The following is a 13,388-nucleotide window of genomic DNA, read 5'->3' on the forward strand; positions in this document are numbered from 1 at the left end:
AATCTCAATCTCAAGCATGAACTATTCGTGAAAAGATAATGTGATGACAGCCAAGACAAAGGTGCATGCATAAGCCTTAAGGTACCTGAACTTCGAAAGGATGATATGATAAAAGAGTTCTCTTGTTTCTTTGATTCATTAAACATTTTTAAAAAGAAATAAAAAACATTTGTTCTCAGCTAAAACTCAAAAGAATAAAAAAGACCTTTTTGTAAAATACCCGAAAATAGCATACGTTAGGGTAAAGTTGAAGAAAATAGCATACATTATCTAAGAAATCAATCCTTTACTTATCTACAACTTGAGAATAAAAAAAAAAATTCCACACTTTATAATCTATACTTAAGTATTTCACATAATTTCTCATAATTTAGAGATATTTTTTATACTTTTATGTTTTTGAATTATTTTTAACCGGATCCTTGCACCCGTGTCCGTACTAGGATCCATATTCCCGAATCTTAGAATTTACATCTCGAATGATCCGACCTCTAAATCCGTACCCGTGTCGAACATCCGCACCCGTGTCCGAGCAACTTAGCTTGAAACAGGAGATGAGAAGATCCAAATTTTGGCACTGAAATTTCCTAAACCCTTCCCCCATTTGCTAAAATGAATGGTTTGATGAATTGCCAGGAAGTTTCCTTGTGCTGTCAACTATCCATTCTGTAGTACTTTTTTTTTTTTGTTGTTGTGGTAATTATAGTACTACTCTTCAGTATATATAAGTAGAAGTTCACAATAGCACATGAAAAACAGCAAAACAGGTTAAAACTCCAAAATAATGTGGCATTGCTCTTTCTTTTCCCTCTCACTTTGCTGCTTATTCTTACTATTTATTCCTACACATTGTTACCTGAGTTCCCCACCAGTAGTAGACTTGATCAACTCAACCTGCAAAAAATGCTCAGATGAGTCAGCAGACTTTAACTACAACTTCTGTGTTTCTTCACTTCAAGTAATTCCTGTAACTCATGTTACCAACTTACAAGGAATAGGAATCATAGCAATGGAGCTGTCTCTAGAAAATGCTACTAACACGATTTCGACCATTGAGAAGTTGCTTAACAGCAAAGAGTTTGATCCTTTTGCTATGGACTCCTTAAGAGATTGCTTGGAACTTTACGCAGATGCCATTGCCATGTTAGTGGATGCTTTTGGCGCGTTCTTGTCTAAGCATTTTAATACAGCAAATGTACTAATGAGGACAGTTATGGACGCGACATCGACGTGTGATGAAGAGTTCACTGAGAAGAAAGGAGAGTTGGCACCACTAGCAAAGGAGAACTACAATCTTTACCAATTGAGTGACATATCCTGGTGCATCATTAAGCAAGTTTCCTCCGTCCCTTCTGATCTACCTAATGTATCTTCTTAAGATTTGGCAACTACCAGTTGTGTACTGCATGGGACATCAAAGAGTTGCTTACAGTTCTTGTAGAAATACTAATCAGCAAGTCATGTTGCCCCTGTTCCCTTTTCCTTTTCTCCTAACAAGCGTACTTGCACATTATATATAGTAAAAACCATACATATATTAGAGGTCAATAAAGGAGAACTCGGGAAGAAGACAAGAAAAATGGTAACCAGAACAGAACTATGTAATCAGCATAAATTATACTGCTGATGAAACATACAATTGCGACAAAGACAGAGTGCAAGGTTTTGTTAGCAAGAAAATTTAGTCAAAGCAGAAGTAAATGTAACTGGGGTATGTGACCTTCAGTGTTTAAGCAAAAAGAAACATTTGCTAGTCCATTAATCAGAAAAGCATAAACCATCAGAACATTTCCGCAATGTTAAATTACCAAACACTATGACAAAACTTAAGGCAGGGTATTCTTGCATTCATAAAGATATATTGTCGAAAGACCATCAATGAACTGCCTGAGACACAGAAGATGAACTAAATAATGCAAGCAACTGTACGGATCAGTAGGTACCAACAGTGGTCCAAGCTGGTGTGGCTTCTCAGAGCCTTCTCAGAGCAAATCTCATTGGATTTTTTCCCCATGATTAGGGGATAATCATAACCTAAGAGATAAAGACAGAACAAGTGGAAACTAGCATAGAAAATTATGCTACGAGCAAAGTTCTAAACTTACATATTCTCTTCACTAGATGGTGACTGCAGATTAGTTCCCAAGACATGTGCTGATATAATATGTAGGGGGGATAAACAAACTAAACCGCTTAAAAAAGCAGAATCACATCCAATGTCTAGCATCTCCTTCTTCTTCTTTGATAATCATTAGGTCTCTCATTTGCACTTGCACTGAATGATGTACAACAGGTCCTTTTTTTAATAGCATATATCTAATTGAAAATGGTAAAAGAATGTTTTAGCTTCTCATTTTTTGTGGTAGTGATTGGCCAGTGATTCGACGCAGACTTAAGGTGCAATAAATCTCGCTATAACATATTTTAAGCATCCCATTTGACCGATACAGGATAAAGCAGATTTTCAGATGTACTAATTTAAATCATACCCGACAATCACAGGAAATCAGGGAATAAAGATTATAGAAAGGATGAAGGAAACAGTTCTTCAAGACCCTAACTGTGTCTTTAAGCAAGAGAATAACCATTTGAAAACCATTTAGGTGTCTGGACATGAACATTTTTGAAAATTTGGAAGTTTTTAAAAAGCCCTGTTTTGCTAAAGATTTTACAAAAAGATTTATGCTAAATAATTTTTGGGTGGAGAAGTGCTTTGAGGCACTTTTTGAACCATAAATCTTTTTCCCCTCACCAAACTTCAAAAAACTAAAACTATCGACACATTCTCTTGCACAAACTCTTTTCTCCAAAAGAGATTATCAAAAACCTTTTTCCAAAAACTATCCAAATTTCTTTAGCTTTTCAAAATAAACGTGCTGAAAAGACAAAATTGAACACTAAAGTGGTTGATTTTCATAAAACGAAATAAAGAAACAATCTGCTCCATCCTTCCAGTAATTAGGCCACAATGGTATTTAAGTAGAAGAACTTCGATCATAAAAGCAGTTACTGAAAATCTGAAAAAGAAAAAACAACACTCCTCCAGTGTTAGAAAATAAGATGTTTGATCCAATAGACTAAATACAGAGCATAAAAAAGAGGCTTCAAGTTTAACAACTCAGTTTGCAGCAAAAGTATCATTACTAGGCAGAGAAAATGAAGTGTTGGTTCCCATAAATAAAAGATGCTTACATTAGGAAATCTCTATATCAAGTACAATGATGGTACCAACCAGGAAAAACACCGATGACAAACCAGTGGATGTTTACTCAGAGATGTCCAACTAAATATACTCCCCCGGTCCACAATAAGTGACCAGTTTGCTTTTAGCACGCCCATTAAGAAAATACTAAATTCTATACAAAAATACCTAGTATGACTAAACTACCCTTAATTAAATATTGGTCACATAGTTATAGTGGCATTTACTTCTCTTCTCAAATCACTACATTATTCAAAATAAAATTTGAAACTTTTGCTAAAATTTTAAGAACGACTTTGAGAAAACAAACTGGAGTCTTTGAATGACTTTTCAGTTGCTGCTACTTAATTTTAGTAATTTAATGTGAGGAGTGAGAAAACTTTTTAGGGATATGCACATAAGGGTAAAAGAGTAAAAACAAATTGAATTTTTTCTTGATTACATAATTGGACACTTATTTTGGACCAAAATGAAAAAGCAAACTGGTCACTTATTGTGGACTGGAGGAAGTAACTTATAAGAGCCAAACATCGCCTAGGCACACAAAAATATCTGCACATGGACATTAAAGTTTGCCAACCATTGTCCATATACTAAAAAGATTCCATTCTCTTTGCATAATTGCAATGGAAGTAACAAAGACGCTAACTGGTCGGTTCTTATTGCTAAGATCAATGCCAATACATAGTAAAGATATATCACAAGGGATTTGATTGTTCTTGAAGAATCATTTGATCAATATGGGAGCTAATTCAAACAATATAATATGTTTAAAGAGAAAGGTAAAAGTATTTTGTTAAACCGTTTCTCAGGTTCTTTCTTTTCCCATTTATTTCACTCCTTTCTCCAGGGAAGTATAGGGTATTCGGTTGCAGACAAGTTCATAGACTATTATACATAAGCAGCATAACAATATAAACTTTGCTTGTACAAGCTGACGCTGAAGCTTAAACAGAAAGCAGAGATGGAGAACAGGAAAACAATCTCAATTTATATAAACGGATATACTTACATACAAGCTGGTATTCTTTGCTTGGTAACACAAGTTTGTTCAGTACGATAAAATCTTTGGCAAAAAATTGTCTAAAAGACTTCCAAAAAGTACTAATCTCGCTTAAACTTCAGCTGCATGAACCACTTCTTCATCGTCTTCATCACTTTCATTATCTTTTTCCTCACCTGTGCCTAATAACAAACTTTTCTGTTCTACTGGAACAGCGTTTCTTTTGTAGTTCCAAACAAGCATTGAAATGTAATCCTGAGGTGAAATCAGACCTTGTTCTTTAAGAAAGTTCTGTTGCTCATCCAGAGTTTTTCGGTCACTCAGCTTTATATATTCAAGCAGTGCCTTCTCATGATCAGGCCTCCAAGCCATTGGAAAGGGGGTATAATCAGTTTCAGGTACGAGGGACATACGGGTATACATGAGACCATCAATTGATTCCACCAGACCCATCCTCAGCAAATTATGGTATTCTGGTGATTGTCCTTTTTTCTCCTTCAGAGGACGACTTAGAGTCCTAGAACCAATCTTGTAAACCTTTGCCCGTGACCGAAGCTTATATTTTGCAGCATAGAGCTTAGCAAGTGAACCTCTAATGATATAAGAACAAAAATTAACAATCTTTTTTCTATTATCAGCATATCTGAACCACTCCACCATTGTGGCCAAAAGCTTATTCATCTGAGCATTTGTATGGGCTTGAGTAGCATGAAACATTCTAAAACACGGCTGTGGATCTGGATCCCTGTCTCCCTTGAGAAAGTTCAACTTTCTAAATTGTTTAATGCATTGTTTCAGGCTAGCTGTGACAGACAACAGTGTCCCTACACCCTTTTCACTAATGATTTTCCCACCAGTAGCAGTATATCTGAGTGTGGGATATACTACTCTACGGCACAATACATGATCAAGAAACATAATACCTTTTGTTATGTGTTCAATAGGAAGGCTCTCATTATCAAGCTTGAGCATGTATTTCTGATCACAGAACTCAATCAACTGCTTTCTTAGTGTTGCGGCATCTGCTCTTGGTCCCCTTACCCCTATTAGAATGTGACCACCAAAACGGATGTAGTCAATCTTCCTGGTCTTGTCAGGCCCACTCGTAGGAACAAATTCGGGCCAAGAAGTATTTCCTTGTTCTACTTCCCCTTCCGGACTATTCCAAATAACATCATTCTTTGAAGGCCGATAAAACTCCTGGATCTTACCTTCCATCCAGCGGTCCAACTCATCAAGGCAAACATTAGCCAAAAGCGGACTGAGTATACCACAATGACCCCATGAAGGAACTTTCGCGGCCTCCTCTGGAGCAAACCCAAAGAACGATTCCAGCCAGTATGGATCAGGCTTCGGCTCATCATCTGCTAGGACTCTCTTTTTCTGATACTTTCTTTTCGTCTTCTTCTTTTTCTCACCGTCATCAGGTCTGCTAGTTACAACAGGAGTAGTTAAAGCAGCCTTTATCAAATCAACTACCTTCTTATCACGTACATCTCTCATCAGCGCACTAATCACCATCCCAACCTTCATCCCGTCCAAAACCGTACTTAAATCTCCCTTTATATACCACAAATACCCCGCAAAGCTTCTCCTGATAACCCTCAAAGCCGTGTGCGCAGTCCTTCCAGGTCGAAAAGCGAATGACTTTTGCGAAAACCGAGCCTCATAAACTGGCTCCAATATCATAAACAACACTTCCTGAACAACCCTATCTTGAAACGGGCTCGGCTGTGTCGTAGTCAAGATAGCTTTAATCTTCCTCTTCGACAGCGACTCATAATCCGTCTTATCCCTCGGAGACTTAATGAAAAACTCCAACCTAGCCCCCCACTTAAACCTATTATCAAGAACTGCATTTCTCAAGGCCAACAAATCCTCAAGTGCTGACCGCGTTATCGCGCTCCGGGGCATATATGCGCCCGTGTCATCAGCAGAAACCTTTTGATAAGCCAATACCCACAATTCAAACCTCCTCAAATAATCAGTTAAATTAGTCACAGTTTTATCGGATTCTCGAAAACTATCAATCCACATTCTACAACAAAGTGATATACCATCTTCTTTCATTAAGGTGGCCGGATCATTCGGGTCCGGTGCTCTCCTATTAGTATGTGTGGAAGTGTACATATTTGCACTAAATACAGTGAACACATTATTTCTACGGTTACAAAAATTCAATTGTGGGATAAATAAAGCACAAATTTTTGGTGAAAAAACTGAAGTAATTTTCAGTACCCGATGACTGGAAATTACTATACGTTGATGCATCAGATATTTTGCATCTGTGAGAGAAAATTCTTCGAATAATTATTCAAAACTTAAGTTGAAATGAAAATTTGAACGAAATTTGAAGACAAATTGAGGTCTTACCATATATCCCTGGGAATGAATGTGAAAGAGTAAGGGAAAATGGGAAAACTGAAAACCCTTAAACCCTATTACTGAACCCTAAACGGTTTTTTGATCCACGAGCTGTTTCAGTTTAAATTTGGATTCAAATCGGGTTATCTCACCAGTTATTCGGATCCAATAATGAGGTCCAGTTTTGTAGAAATAGCACCATTTTTAGATCATGTTTTTTAAAAATAGCCACTGTCATGAAGTTTCACATATGAATTTTGAAACTCTACAAAAATAATTATTTTTTAATTACTAATAAGTGGTTATTTGTGAATTTTACCCATCTATATTCGGTTCCAATCCAGTCTGTTGTTATCAAATGACCTGCTCTATTTTTTTTTTCAAAGATGAGTACAAGTAGATTAAAAGAATCGTTTTAATTTATAGAGTTTAAGTGATAATTAAAGAGAATGGAAAAAACATTTAAGGAAACTGTTTAAAATAATATTCATGTCAAGTTAACTTTAAATTCACGTCTCTCTCTCTTCGTTTTTTTTTTTTTAGGGGGGGGGGGGGGGGTTAGGGTTGGGGGGATGATTTCCAAAACTAAGGTGGCTCGGTTGTCAAATGTAAGTATATTTATTGTTGAGAAAATCTCACTTTATACCCATTAATTCTAAACTATTTAGACTTTAATGCTCAGGCCCAAACTATTTACTACTCCTATCCATGGGGCCCAAACTATTTACCCGATTAAAATGAAATAGAAGTGGAAGAAACCTGGTAAGCAGAACAACACCGAATATGAAATATGAATTGGGAAGAAAGTCAGCACGAGAGGGTTGGTGCTTAGAGCTGTAAATGGAGTTCCATTCTTCCTCTATTTTCTTCTTCTTCTCTAAACCCATTAATTTTCTAGAGTTAACACTTGAATTCGTTTCCATTTCCATTATGGGGTTTAATTCTAAAATGATTTTCTCTTATTGTAGTATTCTGGAAAACGAGTTTGGGTGAAGAGAAAGAAGAAGGTATTAGTGAGAAACACACTTGTTTCTCACTAATACCTTCTTCTTTCTCTTCACCCAAACTCGTTTTCCAGTGATTTATTGTACAAAAATTCAAATCCACCATTGAAGGACCTTGAAGCTTTAAACTCATAACTTAGTTTGTTTGAGTTTTTAATTATTTTGATCCGATCCTATATAGGTTTGTTTGGAAAGTTGATTGGAGGTTGTAGCTAAAGTTTTAGTCAATTCGGTGGAGATTTTGTAGTAGATTTTAGAAGTTTGGGTTGAAATATAGTTGAACAAGAGAAGAAGACGAATTTGTATTGTATACTCAAATAGTATACAAATATACCATTTTGGTATATAATTCATTCCAACTATATACCCTATTAGTACAGTTATATACTATATTGGTATCATATGCTAGTTGAATCATTTTTTGGTTGTATTAGCTGCATTTATTAGTACAATATTTGATTTTCTTTTAATAATAGTAATATAGTTCAATATCTTGAAATACTTTATCACATTAATATGTGGTACACTATTTTTTTATTTTTCTCTTTATGCATGTGTGTTATGTAGTAGTAGTATAGTCATATAGTTGCCGGGAATTAACTAGTAAAAATGTATACCATGTTGGTATAGTTATATGTCATATTGGTATCATATGGTAGTTTGAACATTTTTTTGGTTGTTTTGGCTGCATTTTTAAGTGAATTCTACTCTGAAATTATTTATATGAACGTGATTTGCAGTGCTGGAAAATTTTTGTGCTGATGGATATAGATTATGTGTATTATGTAATAGTTTTTATAATTATAGGCAATTGTTGGAACGACCCATACAACTATATACCCTGTTAGTATATGGAATGAGCATGTTGCTTTGCGAATATTTAGCTTGCAATGCGAGCATGTAATTTTCTCATACTTTTATTGTATCCTTTAATGTTTTGGTACAGTAGTATAGTCACAGATAGTTGTAGCAATATTCTAGAGCAATCATATACTCTATTGGTATACATGTATACCATATTGGTATCATATGGTACTAGAAGTCTTTTTTGCTACTTATATTTTTATTGCATTTTCCAATATTTTATTATCATTTCTATTCTAACTAGTATATATGGAGATTTAGTGGCCGTAGATTATATTGTCTTGCTCCATCACTGGTTGGTGTTACTGCTAATGGTAGAGTATGTACTAATATTTGTAGGGGAGGAGATCAAGGTTTGCATGGCAATCACGTGGAATTAAAAAAGGAACAAGACATAAGGACAATAGGTCCTTAACTTTGATTTTCAAGTTCAAAAGTTAAGGACAGACAGTCCTTAACTTACAGTTACAAGTTCAAAAGTTAAGGATAATAGGTCCTTAACTTTGACTTACAAGTTCAAAAGTTAAGGACACTTGGTCCTGAAGTTTGAGTTCCAAGTTCAAAAGTTAAGGACATGTAGCCTTGAAGTCCTGAACTTAGAGTTACTAGTTCAAAAGTTAAGGACATGTAGTCCTGAAGTCCTGAACTTAGAGTTCCAAGTTCAAAAGTTAAGGACATGTAGTCCTGAAGTCCTAAAGTTAAGTACCAAAGTTAAGGACATGAGCATAAGAGTATTTTTGTCCGGGCAGTTAAAGTTTATTAAAGCAGTGGCTAAAGACTAAAACATTTTAAACGGTGACTTAAAAGTAAATACATGTGTTATTAGTGGCCAACCGTGCACTTCCCCCTTATTTCTGTCATTAACAAATCATTATTAATAAAAGATAAAAACAGTGTCATTAACAAAATCATTATTAATAAAAGACAAAAACAGTCAAACGTCAGATTTTAATGAGATTAGAATTCTGCAACGAGTTGCATTAATTCACTTATGTTTCGTCACTGTAGCCTCATGATATATTGGGTGTCTTTGTGCAATTGTGCTTCGAGTCATTTATAAACTACAATAATTACAGTCTTGATATATTCTAATGTTTTGTTAACTATCAACATCTTCGTTTCTAGCTGTATTACCTAACTATTTCTCTCCATAATGGAATTACCAAGTAACAACTAACTACTACTTGGTTTAGTTGATCTAGACGTGCGCGCGTGGGCTCATAATGCATCATTTACAATACATGATTATTTCTTGTTCAAATATGATTCATTTGATGTATTGAGTTTTTTATACAACGTATAATTTAAAATAGGTGTTTACTTTTAAAACGAAGTAAACTATATATTGTTTGCCACAAAGAGAATTTTTTTACATTTTTAATTATTTTAACACATATGTTACTAGGAGTAATATTTATATTCTTATTTCGAAGTATCAAAATAATATTACATAAATTCTTGTACCTTATAAATGTATTTAATTATGCGAAAATAGAAATAGGAATATAGTAATCGTTTGATTCAAAATCAGGATATGCATGATTATAATCCTGGATTAAAACGTTTGTCATGTGGTAGGGACAAAGTTAAAAAGTTTGTTGCAATAGTACATATATATCCTAATTATTAATTGCACAAAAGCTGTAGGTCCTTTCTGCTTTAATATATTTCACCTAATTCCTTCTTCTTTTTCCTAGATATTTTTAAAATAAAAAATTTCAAAATAGATTACGATATGATATATTATAGAAATGTATTGAAAATTATATTTAATTCAAAAAGTTCAACAATTCATTTCATTATATCAACACAACAATATTTTTTAGTCACCAAATTCGTAATCATTCAAAAGCAACTATATTTCCTAGCTCATGTAGTGAAAATTGAGTCAATTATTTCCATTTTCAACTTTTTAAATTCGTCAAAGTTGTCATACTATATCGACCCAGTTGGCTTTAAAAAAAAATCTAAAATTACAACTGGTGGGACATTCTGATATTTCATATACGTGATAAGTCTTTAATTTGCTTTCTTTATTAAAGGACAGGATTTTAATAGCACTATCTGTACCACAACTTAATCATGGACTCTATTCAACAAGTGGAACTGCAAATCCCAGGTTTGTCACTGATTTTATTTCCATTTCAAAAGTCATATATTTCCCATTTTTCTTAGCTCTTATTCACTCTTTATGATCAAAATTTGATACTTCTCTTGGTAAAAATGATTTAAGAACCACGGTCATGATCAGTAGCGTATGCAAGATTTCCGCTAAGGAGTTCAAAAAAAGAAAATTTTAAAATATTAAAAGAGATTGAGGCCAGTGGGAATTGAACCAACAACCTCCTTCGACCACTAAGCTATACTTTTGGGTTGTGTCAAGCAGATTCACAAAATGGATTTTGCCTTATGTGTACAACATAATTTTCCGGCAAAAGGGGTTCAGGTAAACCCCCTTCTGCCCCCCATAAATCCGCCCCTAGTCATGATTAGAGGTAGAGCCAAGATTTGAAGTTTTTAGGTTCTGAACTTGCTATTGAACTCATAGCTTGTTTTAGTTACTGAGTTCGTAAGTAGTAATATTTATACTACATATTTAACATATTTCCCTAATACAAATAGAGAGTCTAAACAAACGCTACTGGATTCGTTCGAACCCCTAGCTAATATTGTGGCTCCACGCCATGTTATGATACTTAGCTTGATTAAGTGAATCATGCACTAAATAAGAATGAAATTTCTACAACTGAATTCTATATGTTGTGTTTCATTATAGTTTTCACTTATTTGATTACTATATAATGTTGTAGTGGCTGGCAAAGAATCAAGCAGAATACAAATGTTAGAAGATGACACAAATAACCAACAGCAGCAACTTTCAAGATTCAGTAAAGACTACAGTTGGTGGTTTAGAATATGTGTATACATCATTTTCCTACTTGTTGGACAATCTGCAGCTACACTTTTAGGAAGATTTTACTATGATAAAGGTGGGAATAGTAAATGGATGGCAACATTTGTTCAATCAGCTGGTTTTCCAATCTTGATTCCACTCTTGTTTCTCTTTAAATCTTCAAAAATTGCATCCTCCTCATCGTCCGAAAAACCATCAAAATGTCACCTTTATCTCCTCTATGTATTTTTTGGCTTACTATTAGCAGGTAACAATTTGATGTATTCATATGGTCTGTTATATCTTCCTGTCTCAACTTATTCACTCATTTGTGCATCTCAATTAGCCTTCAATGTCCTGTTCTCGTTCCTATTAAACGCGCAAAAATTCACAGCTTTAATACTCAACTCTGTAGTGATTGTCACAATTTCAGCTTCACTACTAGCAGTTCATTCTGAATCTGATACTACTAGTACAAAATCATCAGTTGGAAAATACGTGATCGGATTCGTATGTACTGTTTCTGCTTCAGCAACTTATGCACTATACCTGTCTTTATTAGAACTAACTTTCAAGAAGGTGATCAAAAGTGAGTCATTTGACACAATATTGAAAATGATAATTTATACATCATTTGTAGCAACGTGTGCTTGTGTTGTGGGGCTATACGCGAGCGGAGAATGGAAAATTTTGACAGCAGAAATGAATGGTTTTCAGAAGGGAGAAGTTTCATATTTGATGACATTGATTTGGACTGCTGTTATTTGGCAAATTGGTTCTGTTGGTTTATTGGGGTTGATATTTGAAGTGTCTTCTTTGTTCTCTAATGTGATAAGTACTTTAGGTTCACCTGTTGTGCCAGTTCTTGCTGTGATTTTCTTCCATGATAAAATGGATGGTGAAAAAGTCATTGCATTGTTGCTTGCTCTTTGGGGATTTCTTTCTTATATTTATCAGAATTATCTTGATGAGTCTAAAGCTAAGTCCTCAAATTCTGATGTTGACAATTCTTCTCAAAATGGAATTATAAAGGATTTGGACCGTAAACAATAGCAGTTACAGCCATGTTTGCCTTTGTTTGGAATGAAGATGGATGAAGCATGGAACTGATGAAATTCGGGGAAATATGGAAGCATACTTTATTATAAAGTCAATGGGATTTAGGAAATACTGTTTACATCCAATTTCATCATATATTCTCTGTTGTTATGCAAAAAATAGTTGCATGCTTCTTGTCCTTTTTTTTTTTTTTTATGTACTATAATCATTATTGAGAGTTGTATGGCGACTTTTGAATGATATCTGAATTTTAAGTTTGTGTCAGTTTTAACTGTTGGGTTTTGTTATTATTTATTAATAACAAAAGAGGTGTGAATGGAAAATGGTGGGAAAAGAAATAGAGGGAAGTGAAATTTTGAATGAGTTCATTTCACTAATGCACTTTGTCCCTCATTGGTAGAAGGAAAGAAAATCTTTGTGTATATATAGAGAAGCTCATCTTTTAGCTCTTAAAGAGTTAAGAAGAAGGCAAGCTTCGCGCCATTTCTTTCTTGGATTATTTTAAATCCGTTTTAATTATCCCGCAATATTTCCAACAGCTATGGCTGTTCTGAAACAGTGTCAAACCTGTTCCAACAGCCATGGCTGTTCTGAAAGGTTGTAAACCTTTTCAGAAACAGTACCAAATTGGCTATAAATATTCCTTCAAATCCGAGAATATTTACTTATGAAATTTTCTGATAATCTTCTTCTTCTTCTGCACAAAAATTCCAGCGTGTTTTACAGCCTTCGAGTGGTTCGCTGTTCATCGGCGTTTTTGATACCAACACTCCGATGAGTTAAACCGTTCTATCCTGGGAGGTTATATTCCAGAACCTCGGGTACTTGAGGGGAATAATTTCCTTAAGGACACACTGTGTATTCAGTAGGCTCGATCTGTTCCTATACCGTTTTCGAAATTTATTTTGAAGTTCAAATACTATTTTCAGAATTTATTTCTACTAACTTTCTGTTTCTGCTTTCAGAAAGATTATTGTTTTTATTTATTTACAGCAATAC

The 13,388-nt window shown here is 34.5% G+C and overlaps 3 protein-coding genes across 5 annotated transcripts; 2 read left to right on the forward strand and 1 right to left on the reverse strand.

Annotated features, from left to right (window-relative positions):
* On the forward strand, positions 616 to 1,481 carry LOC109231342 (putative invertase inhibitor). Its single transcript, XM_019396977.1, has one exon. It carries the CDS (start codon positions 785 to 787, stop codon positions 1,376 to 1,378), a length of 594 nt encoding a protein of 197 aa, XP_019252522.1. The 5' UTR covers positions 616 to 784; the 3' UTR covers positions 1,379 to 1,481.
* LOC109231341 (uncharacterized mitochondrial protein ymf11) lies at positions 1,317 to 6,676 on the reverse strand. Of its 2 annotated transcripts, XR_002068794.1 has the most exons (2): positions 4,215 to 6,676; positions 1,317 to 1,402 (listed from the first exon to the last, which is right to left on the reverse strand). XR_002068794.1 is itself a non-coding variant. In XM_019396976.1 (1 exon), the coding sequence occupies exon 1, from the start codon at positions 6,474 to 6,476 to the stop codon at positions 4,317 to 4,319; it is 2,160 nt and encodes a 719-aa protein (XP_019252521.1). In that variant the 5' UTR covers positions 6,477 to 6,676; the 3' UTR covers positions 4,168 to 4,316. The 2 variants fall into 2 exon arrangements, 1 of the variants encoding a protein (XP_019252521.1); XM_019396976.1 differs by lacking the exon at positions 1,317 to 1,402 and having other exon boundaries at positions 4,168 to 6,676.
* LOC109231343 (probable purine permease 11) lies at positions 10,463 to 12,653 on the forward strand. 2 transcript variants are annotated; one of them, XM_019396978.1, is made up of 2 exons: positions 10,463 to 10,556; positions 11,248 to 12,653. In XM_019396978.1, exons 1-2 carry the CDS (start codon positions 10,520 to 10,522, stop codon positions 12,381 to 12,383), a joined length of 1,173 nt encoding a protein of 390 aa, XP_019252523.1. In that variant the 5' UTR covers positions 10,463 to 10,519; the 3' UTR covers positions 12,384 to 12,653. The 2 variants fall into 2 exon arrangements, with proteins under 2 accessions (XP_019252523.1, XP_019252524.1); XM_019396979.1 differs by lacking the exon at positions 10,463 to 10,556 and adding an exon at positions 10,575 to 10,883.

The sequence above is a fragment of the Nicotiana attenuata genome, chromosome 8 (genome assembly GCF_001879085.1).
Source record: "Nicotiana attenuata strain UT chromosome 8, NIATTr2, whole genome shotgun sequence".
In the NCBI taxonomy this organism is placed as follows: Eukaryota; Viridiplantae; Streptophyta; class Magnoliopsida; order Solanales; family Solanaceae; genus Nicotiana; species Nicotiana attenuata.

What these genes read in the sequence shown, in the direction of transcription:
- LOC109231341 (XM_019396976.1), bottom strand. Translation starts at nt 6,476, where the DNA reads ATGCATCAACGTATAGTAATTTCCAGTCATCGGGTACTGAAAATTACT.
- LOC109231343 (XM_019396978.1), top strand. Translation starts at nt 10,520, where the DNA reads ATGGACTCTATTCAACAAGTGGAACTGCAAATCCCAG. An exon ending in AGTGGAACTGCAAATCCCAG is followed by an intron (nt 10,557 to 11,247) that starts GTTTGTCACTGA and finishes ATAATGTTGTAG; the next exon opens with TGGCTGGCAAAGAATCAAGC.
- LOC109231342 (XM_019396977.1), top strand. Translation starts at nt 785, where the DNA reads ATGTGGCATTGCTCTTTCTTTTCCCTCTCACTTTGCTGCTTATTCTTA.